Below are 13957 nucleotides of genomic sequence, written 5' to 3'. Positions count from 1 at the left end.
CAGAACGAGTTGGCGGAGAAAAGGCGCGTCGGAGGCTGAAAACAAGTAACAAAGGCCAAAGTGCGGGGAGCTGAGAATCGCTGCGACTGCTTGCTGCACCCTGACGCTTTCAGAGAATTGACTCCACTCCACAGCCGCGGACCCTGATTCGCGTGCCATCGCACCACCACATCCCGCATCGACGCCAGCATTCTCCCATCCCGCTGGCCATCAGTCTGACCTTTTCCAGGCTACATTCAAAGCTCATCAGGAGACTAGATCGGATAAGGAACGGCGCCTGTCTCGTGTGGACGTCTGCCACGCGTCCATCATGACAATGGCATTTCCAGCCCTTCATGGAGGGTCCTCTTCATCGCACCAGACAACGGCCAAGCTGGAACTCGACAACCCCGAGAAAGCTATCACACAGCTCAAAGCCATTCGAAACTCAGTCATTGGATCCAGAACCAAGAAATCCAATCTGGTCAACACTGGCATCATCGAGCAACTCGTCCAGCTGCTTCGCATGGATCTCAACTCGACTGCACACGCGTCCGATCTCGTCAGCCTCTCCGCTACCATCGTTGCGTCGCTCGCCAACACTCCGGCCCAGTCCACTCTACTTCAACTCATGCGATCCGGCACCCACGATGCTCTGCTCTGCTGCCTTCGAAACTTGAGCCACGAACTTAACCGATCCAAGCGTCACGTGCTGGATCAGCAAGAGACTGGCCTCGATGCTCTCAGGCTCCTCGAGTCCATTCTGAGGGCCCTTCGCTCGATCCTGCTGTCAGTAGCTAATCAGCTCGCAGCGAGCCCAAGATGGGGCATCGGCTCGAGTTTTGGTACCAAAGCCGCATCCTCCGGCGTCGCTATCGCTCGCAACGGCTCGAATGCCGCTGCATCCAAGATCTTCGGCAAGAGCAGTCGCGATTCTATCCCCGCCAAGTCGGCGACCATTCCAGATATCCTTATGAACAGCGCAAGCCATGACAATCTGAGGGCAAAGGTCAAAGAGCAAAGCGTCGAAACCGAGGCGGATGAGCAGCGCGAGCTACGCCGTCTCTCGAGACTGTTCCTCGACCAAATCTATGACCCGTCCAACTTGCCATATCTGCTAGGTCCGCTCTTCATGTGCGCCGTGCCTGTGCAGCAGGCATCTGCAGCGCTGTCGGCTTCTCCGCGACCTGGCAAGGCGTCCTTGCCGACTCAAGCAGCGAGCTCTTCAACAAGCACGACGGCCAGTGCCAGCTCTCCACGCATCTCGGACTACCACCTGCACACACCGGCATCGAATTCCGCCGCAACGACTCGAGCGATGCTGGACGTCGAGTCTCTGCCGATGACAGTAAAGACTCGGATCCTGAGCGTGATCGAGATGGTCTGCGCCATCCTTTCAGCGACCCTCTTCATCCCTGGTGCAAGCTCCGAATCGTTCGGCAAAGCAGTGAGCTCGATCTCAGAGCAGATCTCGCGTCGACGAGAGAGGATTCTCTCCTTTACCGAATTCGATAGCCCTTTCGTGCCAGGTTCCATCGCCGAAACGACATCCCGTGGTCGCTCAGAGGCGGTTCCGGTCAGCCGAGTCGCTCCTGAGCTGCAAGCTGAGGTCATCCGCAAAGGCTCACGATCCCGATCGCGCATGAAGGACGCAGATGGTGTCGACACGTTTGGCGCACTTCCGCTGCCACCGTGGCATGAAGATATCACAGACGCACTACGAGCCCAGCCTGATCTTGTCCCCTCTGGTCCTGCTTCTGTGCTCACCGTGCTGCTCGCGGCTGCCGAGTGCGGGTTTGCCAAAGCGCAGGAGGCAGCGCTCTACTGCCTCGCCGAGATCACGCGCGATGAACCGGAAGCATCGCTGCGGCTCTTCCACTGCACAGCGCCGTCCGGCATGTTCCCGACCTCCGTCTTGCTTGGTCTTCGTCAGACCAGCAGCGCCAACGTCCGACTCGCCGCATTTGGATGCCTCGCCAACATCATCAAGGTCCACCCTTTTACCGCCAAGACGAACCAGTGCGTGCTCGAAGTGCTGATGGAGCTGCTTGATTACACCCCCGCTGGAATGCCGACGACAGCGTCGAATGTTCCAGCGTCGCAACTTCAGGGATCGAGTCAGGTCGAGATACAGATCCAAGCAGCGTTCGCTATCGCTCGGCTCGTTGCCGACAACGTCACGTTGCAGACGTTGGCCACGGAAAGCTACCATGCGCTGCAAAAGCTCGCCTCGCTCCTCGACAAAGCGTGTACACGCAGTCAACCTGCTAGCAGCGCGAAGGTGGAACGTGCGAACGCCGCAACGACCATCCTCGGAAACATTGCGGTCAGCACGCCTCGCAACGATGCCAGCACGATCGGCGTGGCTCCGCCCACCATCGACGAATCCGCCATCCGACTCCGCGAAGCCTGCTTGACCGCACTAGCAGCGCTCACCTTCCAGCACGACGAACCACGTCGCAAGCTGATCGACACCGTCCAACCACCCGTGCTGGCTCTGGTGGTATCGAGTATCAGCTTCCCTGCTCTAGGTGTCAGGATCGCTGCTTGTCGGTTGAGCCGAGCACTGTCTCGCAGCCTTTCCATCTTGCGCACGTCCATCGTGGACGCTGGAGTTGCGCCCAAGCTGGTTGCCCTGCTTCAGGATCCTGCGGAGGAAGAGGTGGTCAAGGTGGAGGTGGCCGCTACGATCTGCAATCTCGTGTTGGATTTCAGTCCGATGAAGAAGGTGATCCAGGAGCTGGGTGGAGTTGACACGCTGGTGGAGCTCGCACACGGAGGCGGTCTCAAGCATGTTGATGAGGACACAGGATATACGTTACAAGCAGCCGCTACGGTACCGGGTAGCGCACCGGCCGTTTTGGGAAAAGTTGGCGATCCTCACGTTGGCTTGTCTGGATCTCAGCAGCTTCGGTACCACGCACTGTGGGCGCTCAAGAACTTCCTATCGCATTCCGACACGGCTCTCAAGGTGGATTTGATGGCGAAGCTAGATTTCGACTTTATCGCGACGCTCTGCGAGTCTCTCACAGTCGAATCGGCGCTCAAGGAACAAGCGTTGAACATCATCCGCAACGCAGCAGCGACCAAGGAATCCGACGTGTCCTTCATGGTGGATGGCATGGGAGGTGGCGCGCGACTCATGTCGATCTTGGAAAAGTGTATCTGGGGCGGTCGATCGGCAGGAGAGCCGGGAGCGGCGGTGATCGAGCAAGCCGCTTTCGTCCTAGTCAATGTGGCGACGGGAACGGATGAACACAGACAGCTGATCCTGCGATCCCCGAACATCATGGATGCGTTGGGATTCTTCTGCAACCACCCGTGGAAGGATGTCAGGGTTGCAGCGGCGAGGTGCATCGGAAATCTATTGACGAGGAGCAAATCGAGTTCGTCGACGACAACGACGGATTCGCAGAGCGAGGTGGTGAGTGGAGACGTGTTTCCGGATCTGCACTCGGAGGCAAAGGCGAGGTTGACAAGGTTCGGATTGGATGTCAAAGTGCGAGAGATGGCTCAGAACGATGTGGAACTGGATGTGAGGGAGAGGGCAAAGTATGCTCTCAACAAGCTGGGTACGGATGCCAAGTGATGGCTCTCTTCTGCAACCTCTTTCCCCAAGAATGGAGGTTTGTCGCCTCTACAGCTGTATCTGGCACAGCCCTTCGGACAAACATGTGAAAGTGTTGAACAGAAAACGATGTATTGCAAATTCATCACGCATCTTCCCGCATGTATTACTTCTTATCCTTGCCCTCCTCCTTCGGCTTAGGAGGGGTCAACTTGAACGCCTTTGGTTTGTAGCTCTCACCCTCACCGACCTGTTCCCACGGCGAGTTGGCCTCGAAGTTCCTGAACGCCTGGGTCAACTGAAGGGGTTCGCTGACGACCCTCTTCTTCTCCTCGTCGTACCTCACCTCGGTATAACCTGTGAGCGGGAAGTCCTTCCTGAGCGGGTGACCTTCGAAGCCGTAATCGGTGAGGATCCTCCTGAGATCAGGGTGACCGATGAAGAAGACACCGTACATGTCCCAGATCTCGCGTTCGTACCAGTCGGCGCTGCGGAAGATGCCGGTGGCGGAGGGAACGGGGTGGACCTCGTCGGCGTAGGTCTTGACTCGGATGCGTGCGTTATACTGGACGGAGAGGAGGTGGTAGACGACTTCGAAGCGTTGGGAGCGCGTGGGGTAGTCGGCGCCGGAGATGTCCATGCAGGCACGGAACTGGGTCTGAGTGTGATCGCGGAGGAAGGTGAGGGTGGGGATGACGGCGTCCGGTGCAACGTACAGGGTGAGCTCGTCCTTGACGACGCTGAATTGCTGGATGAATCGAGGCAGACCTGCGAGACGTGATGGGACGGCGGAGGCACAACGGGTGAATTTGTATCGGTAGATGTCAAGCATCAATGAGAAACCAAGAGCGTCAGTATCGATCAGTCATAATCAGGTCTTGCTCCTAATCGAAACGTACAAGAAGTGATGTAGCTGCCAAAGTCGTGCAGCGGACCAGCAACCTCGGTGTACTTGTCTACCGGATTCGAGCCAGCCGACTCGAAGAAGGGGCTGACAGAGTTGACGCGATCACCCTTTCCATCTCCCTGAATCGTAGGACGAGCAGACGACCTGGAGATCGAAGAAGAGAACGCGCGGACGCTGACAGGAGCCGCTGCGGGGATCCTCAAGCTGGACGAAGTGGCGTTCCTTGCCGAGACGGCTCGGAATAGTGTGCTGGATGCGAGCGAACGGGCCGACATGATTGCGAAGGAGTCCAACTCTCTTGATCGTAGGAAAGAGGTGTCAATCGGCGGATGGTGAGGAGGTGGTGCCAACGAAGGTTTGATGGTATCGACGATGTGAGAATCGAGATAGGTGGAGAAGGATTGGCGGATCTGAGGATTTCTGTGGATGACAAATTGGCTTGGGTTGAGCGGTGTGCTGCTGCTGTACTCTTTCTGTTGCTCTGCAGCGCGATCGCAGCCTGAGCGTGCCAATATCGGTTCCGAAAACTAATCGCGAATTCGTCACGGCCGGAAGGAATCGGTCTAACATTTGAACTTTTTCGGATCACGGATTCTAGACACGATTGTTTCCTGGAATGTTTTGTGATACCTCATGCATCTTCTTGCCAAGTACACTCCAGCGACTCTGCAACAACCTCAGCCTGACGTCCAGAACAAAGACGACCATCTCGTTGCATATCAGGTCCCAGGAACGACCCCCTACTGAGCGCAATTGGAGCGCAGAAAGACATTACGCCATGCCCAGAGCGCGAGGCGGACGAACATCCAACGGCTCGACCACATCCAACGAGCCTGACTCAATAGCATCAACATCAGCTGCCGCCGACACAGACGCAATATCCACAAACGGCCACAATGATGCCTCAGCTCAGCTCGCACCGATCGCTAGCTCGTCCAAAGACCCGTTCACCTACCACTCGGTCGAACTAGCATCCACCGATGCACTCCCCTACTTCGATCGAGACCTCGAACTTCAGCCCGGCCTTCGATCCCGCGTAGATGCACTGATAGCAGAAGAGCAAGCCTCCCTCCCACCCATCGACCCATCCACATCATCACGACTCCCACCAGCATACGAGCCCTTCAGCACGCGGCCCGATCTCCGCGCCGAGCTGGACCGCATCGGTTCCGGTCAACCTTCCACGCATACCCTCGATACCCAACGCTACACCCTCCCCTCCCCGTCCTCTGGTGAAACCGCATCGCTCTCAGAATGGCAGTCCGCGGTCGACTCCGCGCACGCTCAATTGGCGCACATGGACGTCCGGTTGAAAAACATTGAACTACTCAAAAAGTACGGTAGCAACTCTTGGAGGCTCTCGAACTTCCAACAGGAGCAAGAGATCCGGTTGATCTCGGAGCAGCTGGATGCAGTCAAGGGCGAGACGAACGAGGTAAACAGGTTGAGGCAGAAGGATCAGCTCGAGGCGGGCGCCAAGCTGACGACGTTGGAGAAGAGGTGGACCGAGTTGATCTCGAGAGGCTTGCAGTTGGAGGTGGCGAATGTCACGACGAGGGAAGTGGTGGAGGTGTTGAAGAGTAAGAAGCGGAGGCTGGAGGAGGAGTTGCGTCGATTGGAGTGAGATTGACGGTTCGGAGGGTCTCGGTGGGAGGCTCTAGTTCTTTGGCTTTTTAAGATTGTTGGTGTATCTTGAGAGGTTGCACCACACGCTCCTGCATTCATTTGTATTTGTATCACGTACTGTGCACATTCTGTTCGTCACAGCAAGCTTTCCATTGAGATGACCTCTAACAGTGTCGACACTCGTCTCAGCGTCTAGAGCAGCACGAAACATCGTAGAAGCCGATCTTGGGCAAGTTGAGTCGCTACACCGCCGAGCATATTTTCTCCGCGTTCCGAGAAAGCGAAAAATGAAGCCGCACGAAGTGTGCAAGCTCTCCTCGACGAATGTCGCTCTCGACCTCTCCACCAAAACTTTCTTCTTCCTTGCAAAACTTCGGCATCAGTGCTCACAGGACATCATGGCGTCCTTGAACACAGCACAGGAAGCCGAAACCAGCTCGGATCGTTCTTCGGAAGCTTCGACGAGCTACAAAAGCAACCTTCCGGACAAAAAGACCTTCATCGCAACGCTTTCAGGCGGTGCTTTCGTCTTCGGTCTAACGGGCGCGACAATCTATGGACTTCGAAAGGCGAAGTTGCAAGCGCTGAAAGAAGCACAGGAGCTCGCAGAGGCCGCTAAAGCTGGCGCAACGTCGGGCGGCAACCCAAGTGCTATCGTGATGGGGTCTAGATCTGCGGCTCCTTCGGCGTTGTCACGACCTATGGCACGAAATGTCGGGCAAGCTGCGCCAGTCTCAGTAGAGGAGCAAGTGCCGGGATCTACAAGCGCTTTGGCGCTCTTTAAGCAAATGAACGCAGCCATCATGAATCCGGCAAAGAGGGCAAATCGGACGGTAGCGCCAACTTCGGTGTTCGATGATGAAACAGGGGCGCTGCCTAGCGTACTACGGAAACGAAAACCACAGTCAAACACTTCTGCACCAGCTCCAAGTAATCGCCCTCATGCGTCAAATGTCGGCTCAACTGCAGCGACCTCTACTTCAGCCACAGCAACAGCCACATTACCCTCGTCTGCCGATCCCAAGATCGACTACAGCGAGATGGACTCGACGCTCGATTTTCTCGGACTCTCCACCCCTGTCCCGGCAGAAGAGCAACGCAGATTGCACGAGCTCGAGCAGACCGCTGCCGCCGACTCAAAACCACGAGGATTCTTCGACTCTCCCGTCGGCCTGTCCCTCAAAGCGTTCCTGATCGCCACCTCGATCGTGACCTTTTCGACGCTTGCCACGGTCGAGCTAACAAAATGGACGTTGGGAGTGGAGACGATGGACGAATTTGTAGTAGCGATGACCAAGATCATCCCGAGCAGGACTCGCGGTGAAGAGAGTCTGCAGGGTGCTGCTCCGCACATGAGGGTTGTACGCGATCAAACCGATCTTCCTACTACCACCGCAACCGCATCAGCCACACCACCGAAATCCGTCGATCAAGCACTGACCGACCTCAGCAACGCCTCCAGCTTCGAAGAGTGGATCTCGACGCTCAAAACTCAACTCGACACGGAACGCGATTTCGAAGTCTCCCGTCGCTTCTCCACCCTCCCTAACACCAATTCGAACGATTCCATCTCGACCTCTTCCAAGCCTTACACCATCCACTCTCCTCTAGAAGATCTCGAGAGCAACCACGACGACAACGATGATTCGACCCTCCGACGGATGCTCTCCATCTCTCCAGTATTGCCGTCTACAGCGTTCGGATTGGGTCTCGTATCGGGCGTGTTGACGTTCGGTCGCAAAGCAGGGTTGGTCTTTATGGCGGAAAACGCACATCGATTGCCGGACACGGTGCAGGGATGGTATTTTTACTCAAAGACGAAGAACTACAAGGTGCTGTTGGGTGCGGCAAAGGGGGGCTTGAAGCAGGGCGCGAGGCTGGGTGTTTGGACCACTGGATTTTGTTTTGCTGAACGTATGGCGGAGCTCACGCGGGTGGCGGTGCAGAGGCAGTTTACGGGCGGGAAGAGTGACGGGGTGAAGGTGGTGGGGCATTGGACGGACGGTGCTTTGGCCGGCGTGGCGACGGCAGGGGCGGCGACAGCGTTGTACAGGTTGCCCAGGGCGAGCGCGGTGAGGGTGTTCCAATTGGGGCTGTTGGCGGGGGCGAGTACGGGTGGAATCAGGGATCTGCAGGAGAGGCTGGTGCATCGGGAAATCGGTGGTGTTGCTAGTCAAACGTAGCGCGCATGCCAATTCAATTGGCAAATCACTTGCACATCGAGCACCAGGGTCTGACCTACGAACTAGGTCGGAGGCTGAACCTGTCGCTGCTCGGAGGTGAACTGGGGCGTCTTGCCAGAGTGAGCGTATTGGTCGGCCGCGCTGTTGGGCACGAAGGACTCGGTGAGCTTTTCTTGCCTCTGCTTCTTTTTCAGCTCGGTGTCGATACCGTAGCGCTCGTCTCTTTGCTTGATCATGTCGTCGGGAGCTCCGCCATACTTTGGATCGGTCGGCATCATGAGACGAGGTGGCCCGAGCGGAACGTCCGACGAGGGCGGGTGCCAGAGATGACTGATTGGACAGGGCGTGGGACCGACAAGCGAGGAAGATTCGATCAGCAGGTAAAAGGTGAAACACATATCAGCCATCGTTCCACGTTTGACCGGTGCATAATTCTTGCTCCGACGATTCTTGTCGGTGCTGAAAGGATGCTCACATTGCTTTCCCATATAGCTTCTTGACTTTAGCCAGCGCGGCCATTTCGGCAGCGTCGGGTACCGCACCACCCGTCGCACCTGGACCAGCAACTGACTTGAGGGCATCCTCTGCGCTCTTGAGTGCTCCAGCTGCGGCGTCGGCAACGGCACCGACTCGGAGACCGATAAGCACCAACGATCCGCTCATGACTTCGTAGACGTGAGAATGCCAGTACTTTTTCTCGTCTTCGGGGAGCTGCAAGAACTTGTGTTCGGGAATCATGTATTCAACTCCGATGAGTTTGGCATCCGGATCGTCGGATTCGTAGATGAGACACTGGAAATGGTCACCGGTGGCACTGCATGAGCAGTAGTGCACGGACGAGACAACTTCGCCTCGCTCATCGGCGACAACGTGGTAGGCATGGAGTGCTTGATGGATCTTGTCGACCGGTGCGAATCTGTTGACCATGTCGTCGAGGATGAAGTGAGATCGGGAAATGAGAGATGGAGTAGGTGGTGCAAGGTCGCTCTGGGGCTTGAATGGACGGTATCAGTCTGAGGCTCGCACCGTACGCAACGATCCAATACTTTGTAAAGCACACGTCTCAGTCAGCACAACCGTGACCGTGATCAAAAGTCGCTTGGACGATGCGGTCATGGCGTAGGTTAGCCAAACAAAAGAGCAAGCATGATGTGTAATTTTCTCTTGGGCGCCTGTCACAACTCACGTTCATGCATCGGTCAATTTCGCGATTCCTTGAGGTTGAGTCGCGTTTAACCTCGGTGAGAATGCATCAGCTGCTCACGAGTTCAAGAAAACACTGAGTCGAGATTGGGCTTGCGAGCGACACTACAGCATTGGCGCTGCAGCTGCTGTATATGCGACTCTGAAGGTGGTGTCCATCTCAATCTTGGTCGAGCTGAACGTGCTTCCTTGCGACGAGATTTTGATGCCTCTTGCCGCGATTCCGGAATGAGTGGTAGGTCGAGAATCACGATGTTGCGATTGCGGTATCTGCAGGGTCGAATCCAACCTGCATGATGAGCCGAATTGAGACCGAGATTGTCGGAGTGCCTGTTGGTGTCGAACGCGATCTCGGACGCTGCCGAACCGAACGCCAGGCGCTGCGTGATGGGAGATGAGGAGCGCGGGGCAGCTCAGCTATACAGTGTACTACAGTACACTGAGAATCGCCCAAGTCGCCGAAGATGAGACACAGACGTCGGCACAGCCTTGCTTTCACAACTCTCGAACAGACTGGATGCAAGCAAAAGCTGCGACGCATGGCATCTCGATTCTATCGGTAGATCCACTGCACCACAAATCACATCTGGAATCTGCAACTCCGACGAGAATCGGTATCAGACACAGTTTCGAGGAGAGGAGAGAGGTAAGATGTCAATATTTCTAATATTTAAAATCACGAAATCGAGATATGCTGCTATACTTGAAAGCTGGCCACAGTGCAGCTGTGTACAGTTAACGATGAGCGGGGCCTGGATTTCCAACGCAGGATCGGCTGCTTGCACCGTGGCCAGGCCACGCCCAAGCTAAATAAGCGAAGCCAAAGCCGTCGCTTTATCCGCCTCTCTCATTTTCGCGGTGCTGCATGCTTTGCCGTTGAAGCAAGGCAGAAGGCGCCTCTGTCGAATCCGAATTGGCGGAAAGGGCTTGCTTTCTCGTGGTTTCGTTTCCCTGCATCGAATCGAATGAACGGCACTTTCGGATTGCAGCCGCGTCCTGCCGGTTCGTTCCTTCTCCGCAAATACCTCAACCTGTGCCCGTCTGCGACGTTCGACTTTCTCTGCACGAGGTCACCCTCACCACCATCTCTTCAACTCGCTCACCGTTCACTATATCTTATCAATCGCTGTGACGTTTCTCCACCCTTCCGCCAGCGACTGCCTCTGATGCTGCCGTCACGCCCATAGCTCACCTTCATCGGGCCAACAACTGCCATCCTCTCCTCAATCTCACCCGAGTCTCGCACGCCATGTCCAGTCGACCCCTTTCGCCGCCGCCGCATCGTCGTGGCTACTACGAACCCCCGCCATATGCTCGTTCCCGCCAAGATTCGTACCACGACCAACGTCGCGCATCCTCTCATCATCATGCTGCCGTCTCCGAATGCGCTTCCTCCTCAAGCCGCGCAGACATGATTCCTCCCGCATCGGCTTCTGCTTTTGCCGCTGCTTCTTATCATCAGCAGCACGCTTCCGCATCCAACACATTGCCGCCATCAATACAGCGACCCATGCACCAGCTCGTACCTGAACAGCAGCTCCAACTCGCCAACATTCAACGCTTCACCCCTTCCTGCTCGCGATGTCGTCAGAAGAAGCTCAAATGTGACACCAACCTCCCCTGCAATCAGTGCATAGCAAAAGGCGTACACAACGACTGCCGCAAGGACTCCAGAGTCCCACGAGGCAGGAAGCGTCCTAAGCCCACCCCCACCTCCGCCTCCTTCGACAGACCAGAAGATGAAGTCGCTTCGCTTCGCAAACGCGTCAAGCAGCTCGAACAGATGATCGCCTCCAACACCGCGCCGAGCGCAGCTTCCGAACCTCGCTCGCCTTGCGCCAGTAGCCAACGACCGTCCAACAAGCAAGCTCTGTCGTCACACAAGCTCGGCACCAGCTCGCGCGGATCTCAGACCTCCGTTCCCTCCGAGATCGGCTACTCCAATTCACGCGAACGCCGCAGCCTCGCTTCTCCCTCCTTGGACTCCGAAGAAGAAGAGGTAGCTGAGATGGAGACCTCCTTGACTACGCTCGAGAAACTCGCCGCCTCGGATCCCCGCGTCAGCGAACCAGGCCACGGAAGAGCAATGCACAAGCACATCAACAGCATGTCCTCCAGCCGCCTTCCTCGTAGGGTCTCCAGCTCCTACTTTGCTGCTCCCGCCGCATTCAATGAGCGCATCGAGATGATCATGCTCGCCAAGCGTCTTTTGCCCCCAAAGAAGCTCGTCGACGCCCTCATCGACACCTTCAACCTCCGTTGTCACAATCTCGTCGGTCGAATCATCCACATGCCCTCCTTCCAGAAGGCCGTCGACTTTTTCACTCATGCCAGCGTTGAAGAGATCCTAACCTGTCCCCACGACATGAACGATCTCTGTCTCTACTTGATGGTTCTACGTCTTGGCTTACGCTTCTATCCTTGGAAAGGCGGCATGTTTATCGACGACACCACGCCAGAGTTCATTGCGATCAACGCTCTCAAGAACCGTGGAGACGATATCTCTCTGCAATGGCTCAACTTGGCCAAGCGAGGCTTGGCTCTCGACCGCAGTTTCAGTCTCAACTCTGTCCAGGCAATCCAGACGGCCATCCTCATGATTCTAGATGGACGTGATTCTCCCGCCTACCTCCGCATGCTCTTGCGCATCTCCATCCAGACCGCCCTCGACATGGGCCTGCATCGTCTTGGCAACGCCATGCCCTCTTCCAAGAGCCCCGAGGACGACATTGTCAATATCGAGTCCGGTGTGCGAGTCTGGTGGTATCTCGTCGTCAAAGATTGGTGCTCGGCACAGCGCGAAGGTGCCTACACCATACACCCATCCCAAATGACTACCCGTAAGCCTCTACACACCACAGATGCACGTCTCTCCGACGGCCTCACCGATGAGATCTCGCTCGACCACTACTGCGAGTCCAGCTATACGCTCTGCCAGATTGAGCTCGCCAACATTATTCGAGAAAGCATCGATTTGCGCAACGAACAGAGCATTCTTGGCGGCGCCTACGATGTCATATCGCCCAATAACAAAAAGTTGCTCCACGTCAAGCTCGAAACTTTCCTCAACGAACTGCCGCCTTTCTACCGACTTCACAGTACCGAGATGCGTCCTGGTGTTTTGGCGGTGCAGAGATGCCTCTTGCACCAACAAACCTTCGATGTACTGCTCAAGCTCAACCGTAAAAGCCTGTCCTCCTACAGCGAGCGTGCCACTTGTGTCATGCTCGCCGAGCAGATCGTCTCGACTCAGAAGCTGCTTCGTAGCGTCTGTCCCGTCATTGATGGGTTCTGGGTCAACTTCTTGCATCTTTTCGGTGCCACCTTGACGCTCACTATATCGCTGCTGCTCGACGACGACATGTCGGAAGAGGTCAGGGATCGACGACGCGACAGAGTCCACACCGCGCTTGCCACTATGCGAGAAACACCTGGATCCGACCGCGGCAGTCGTATCATCGAAACCTTGCTGGAGGAGGAGCAGAAGCATTGGGCGGCGCTTGAAGATGGGTCAGGTCGTCGTCCACTCGATTTAGCTGGATTGACCGAGCGGATCGTAGCTCAGGCTTCGGAGCTGGCCGAGACACCTGCTCGGATCGACAGCACTGCCTCGTCCATGCCAGGTTCCAGCTTCAGTCACACCACTGCACAAAGCATGTCTCGTGCCGGAGGTGTGGGGGCCTTGACCTGGGACACGACACCGGACGAATCGGTCGTCCCGGCGTTTGCCTCCTCATGGGGCGTCGATATCACCGATCCTACGGGTCTCCTGAGTGTGTTGATGCCGCGAACTCCTGACGACGGACACGCGAACGGACTCTATCCGGACGAACCGTACGTGTATCAACGACACAATGCTCGACCGTATGAACACAGCCTTAGACCCTGGCAAGAGCCTAGCCAGGGAGTGGCCTCTGGTCATCTCTCTGCCGCCGATGGCAGCGAGAACAATCTGTGGGAGTGGATGTTCTCGCAGGCAGCGCTGCTGCTTGGACCCGAACCACCGGTCGAGGGTGATCCACAAAACCCGGCTGCAAACTCACACCCGGCGGTTGCTGCGACTTCTGCCCGGACGCCACAGAATGGCGCCCACGTTGCACACTCTTCGCCAGCAGGTGTGCGGAGTGAGGAATCACATCGTCAACAAAGCGACGTCTCGAGTGGAGCGAGCGCATACCCTGGCAGGCACAGTGGACATTCCCCGTACTCGCAAGCACCAAACAGCAGCATGTATACTCGCTCGCCACGTGCCTCGGCCACCACGGCGCCCTCCGCGCTGTCCCCGCTCTCGACTCATCAAGCATCCTCATCTACGCTCTACCACTCTTCGCTTTCCCCCGATCGTGCTGCCAAAGCAACAGCGGACGGCGTCTACGGTCATCCTTCGCCGAGTCGAAGATGGTCTGAGCAACGACACAGGTTTTGACCCACAAGTCGTACCCTGTCCTTCACTGCTACATTTTTCCATTCCGCATACATAGATGGATGAGG

General features: G+C 56.4%; 6 protein-coding genes across 6 annotated transcripts; 4 read left to right on the top strand and 2 right to left on the bottom strand.

Moving 5' to 3' along the window:
- Positions 1-310: 310 nt before the first annotated feature.
- PHSY_003867 (protein BSP2) lies at positions 311-3568 on the top strand (the record flags this gene model as incomplete). Its single annotated transcript, XM_012334484.1, has 1 exon — positions 311-3568. The coding sequence occupies one exon, from the start codon at positions 311-313 to the stop codon at positions 3566-3568; it is 3258 nt and encodes a 1085-aa protein (XP_012189874.1).
- A 145-nt stretch (positions 3569-3713) lies between these two features.
- PHSY_003866 (NADH-ubiquinone oxidoreductase 304 kDa subunit precursor) lies at positions 3714-4729 on the bottom strand (the record flags this gene model as incomplete). Its single annotated transcript, XM_012334483.1, has 2 exons — positions 3714-4315; positions 4447-4729. 2 exons carry the CDS (start codon positions 4727-4729, stop codon positions 3714-3716), a joined length of 885 nt encoding a protein of 294 aa, XP_012189873.1.
- A 503-nt stretch (positions 4730-5232) lies between these two features.
- On the top strand, positions 5233-6078 carry PHSY_003865 (hypothetical protein; the record flags this gene model as incomplete). The annotated part of the gene is made up of 1 exon (XM_012334482.1): positions 5233-6078. One exon carries the CDS (start codon positions 5233-5235, stop codon positions 6076-6078), a length of 846 nt encoding a protein of 281 aa, XP_012189872.1.
- A 289-nt stretch (positions 6079-6367) lies between these two features.
- PHSY_003864 (hypothetical protein) lies at positions 6368-8263 on the top strand (the record flags this gene model as incomplete). The annotated part of the gene is made up of 1 exon (XM_012334481.1): positions 6368-8263. One exon carries the CDS (start codon positions 6368-6370, stop codon positions 8261-8263), a length of 1896 nt encoding a protein of 631 aa, XP_012189871.1.
- A 62-nt stretch (positions 8264-8325) lies between these two features.
- PHSY_003863 (embryo-specific protein) lies at positions 8326-9190 on the bottom strand (the record flags this gene model as incomplete). The annotated part of the gene is made up of 2 exons (XM_012334480.1): positions 8326-8593; positions 8739-9190. The coding sequence occupies 2 exons, from the start codon at positions 9188-9190 to the stop codon at positions 8326-8328; spliced, it is 720 nt and encodes a 239-aa protein (XP_012189870.1).
- A 1241-nt stretch (positions 9191-10431) lies between these two features.
- PHSY_003862 (C6 transcription factor) lies at positions 10432-13892 on the top strand (the record flags this gene model as incomplete). Its single annotated transcript, XM_012334479.1, has 2 exons — positions 10432-10468; positions 10621-13892. 2 exons carry the CDS (start codon positions 10432-10434, stop codon positions 13890-13892), a joined length of 3309 nt encoding a protein of 1102 aa, XP_012189869.1.
- Positions 13893-13957: the final 65 nt, after the last annotated feature.

This window comes from Pseudozyma hubeiensis (genome assembly GCF_000403515.1).
Source record: "Pseudozyma hubeiensis SY62 DNA, scaffold: PHS38, whole genome shotgun sequence".
NCBI classification, from domain to species: Eukaryota; Fungi; Basidiomycota; class Ustilaginomycetes; order Ustilaginales; family Ustilaginaceae; genus Pseudozyma; species Pseudozyma hubeiensis.
The sequence above is the reverse complement of the archived record's forward strand: the minus strand, read 5'-3'. Positions and strand labels throughout refer to the sequence as shown.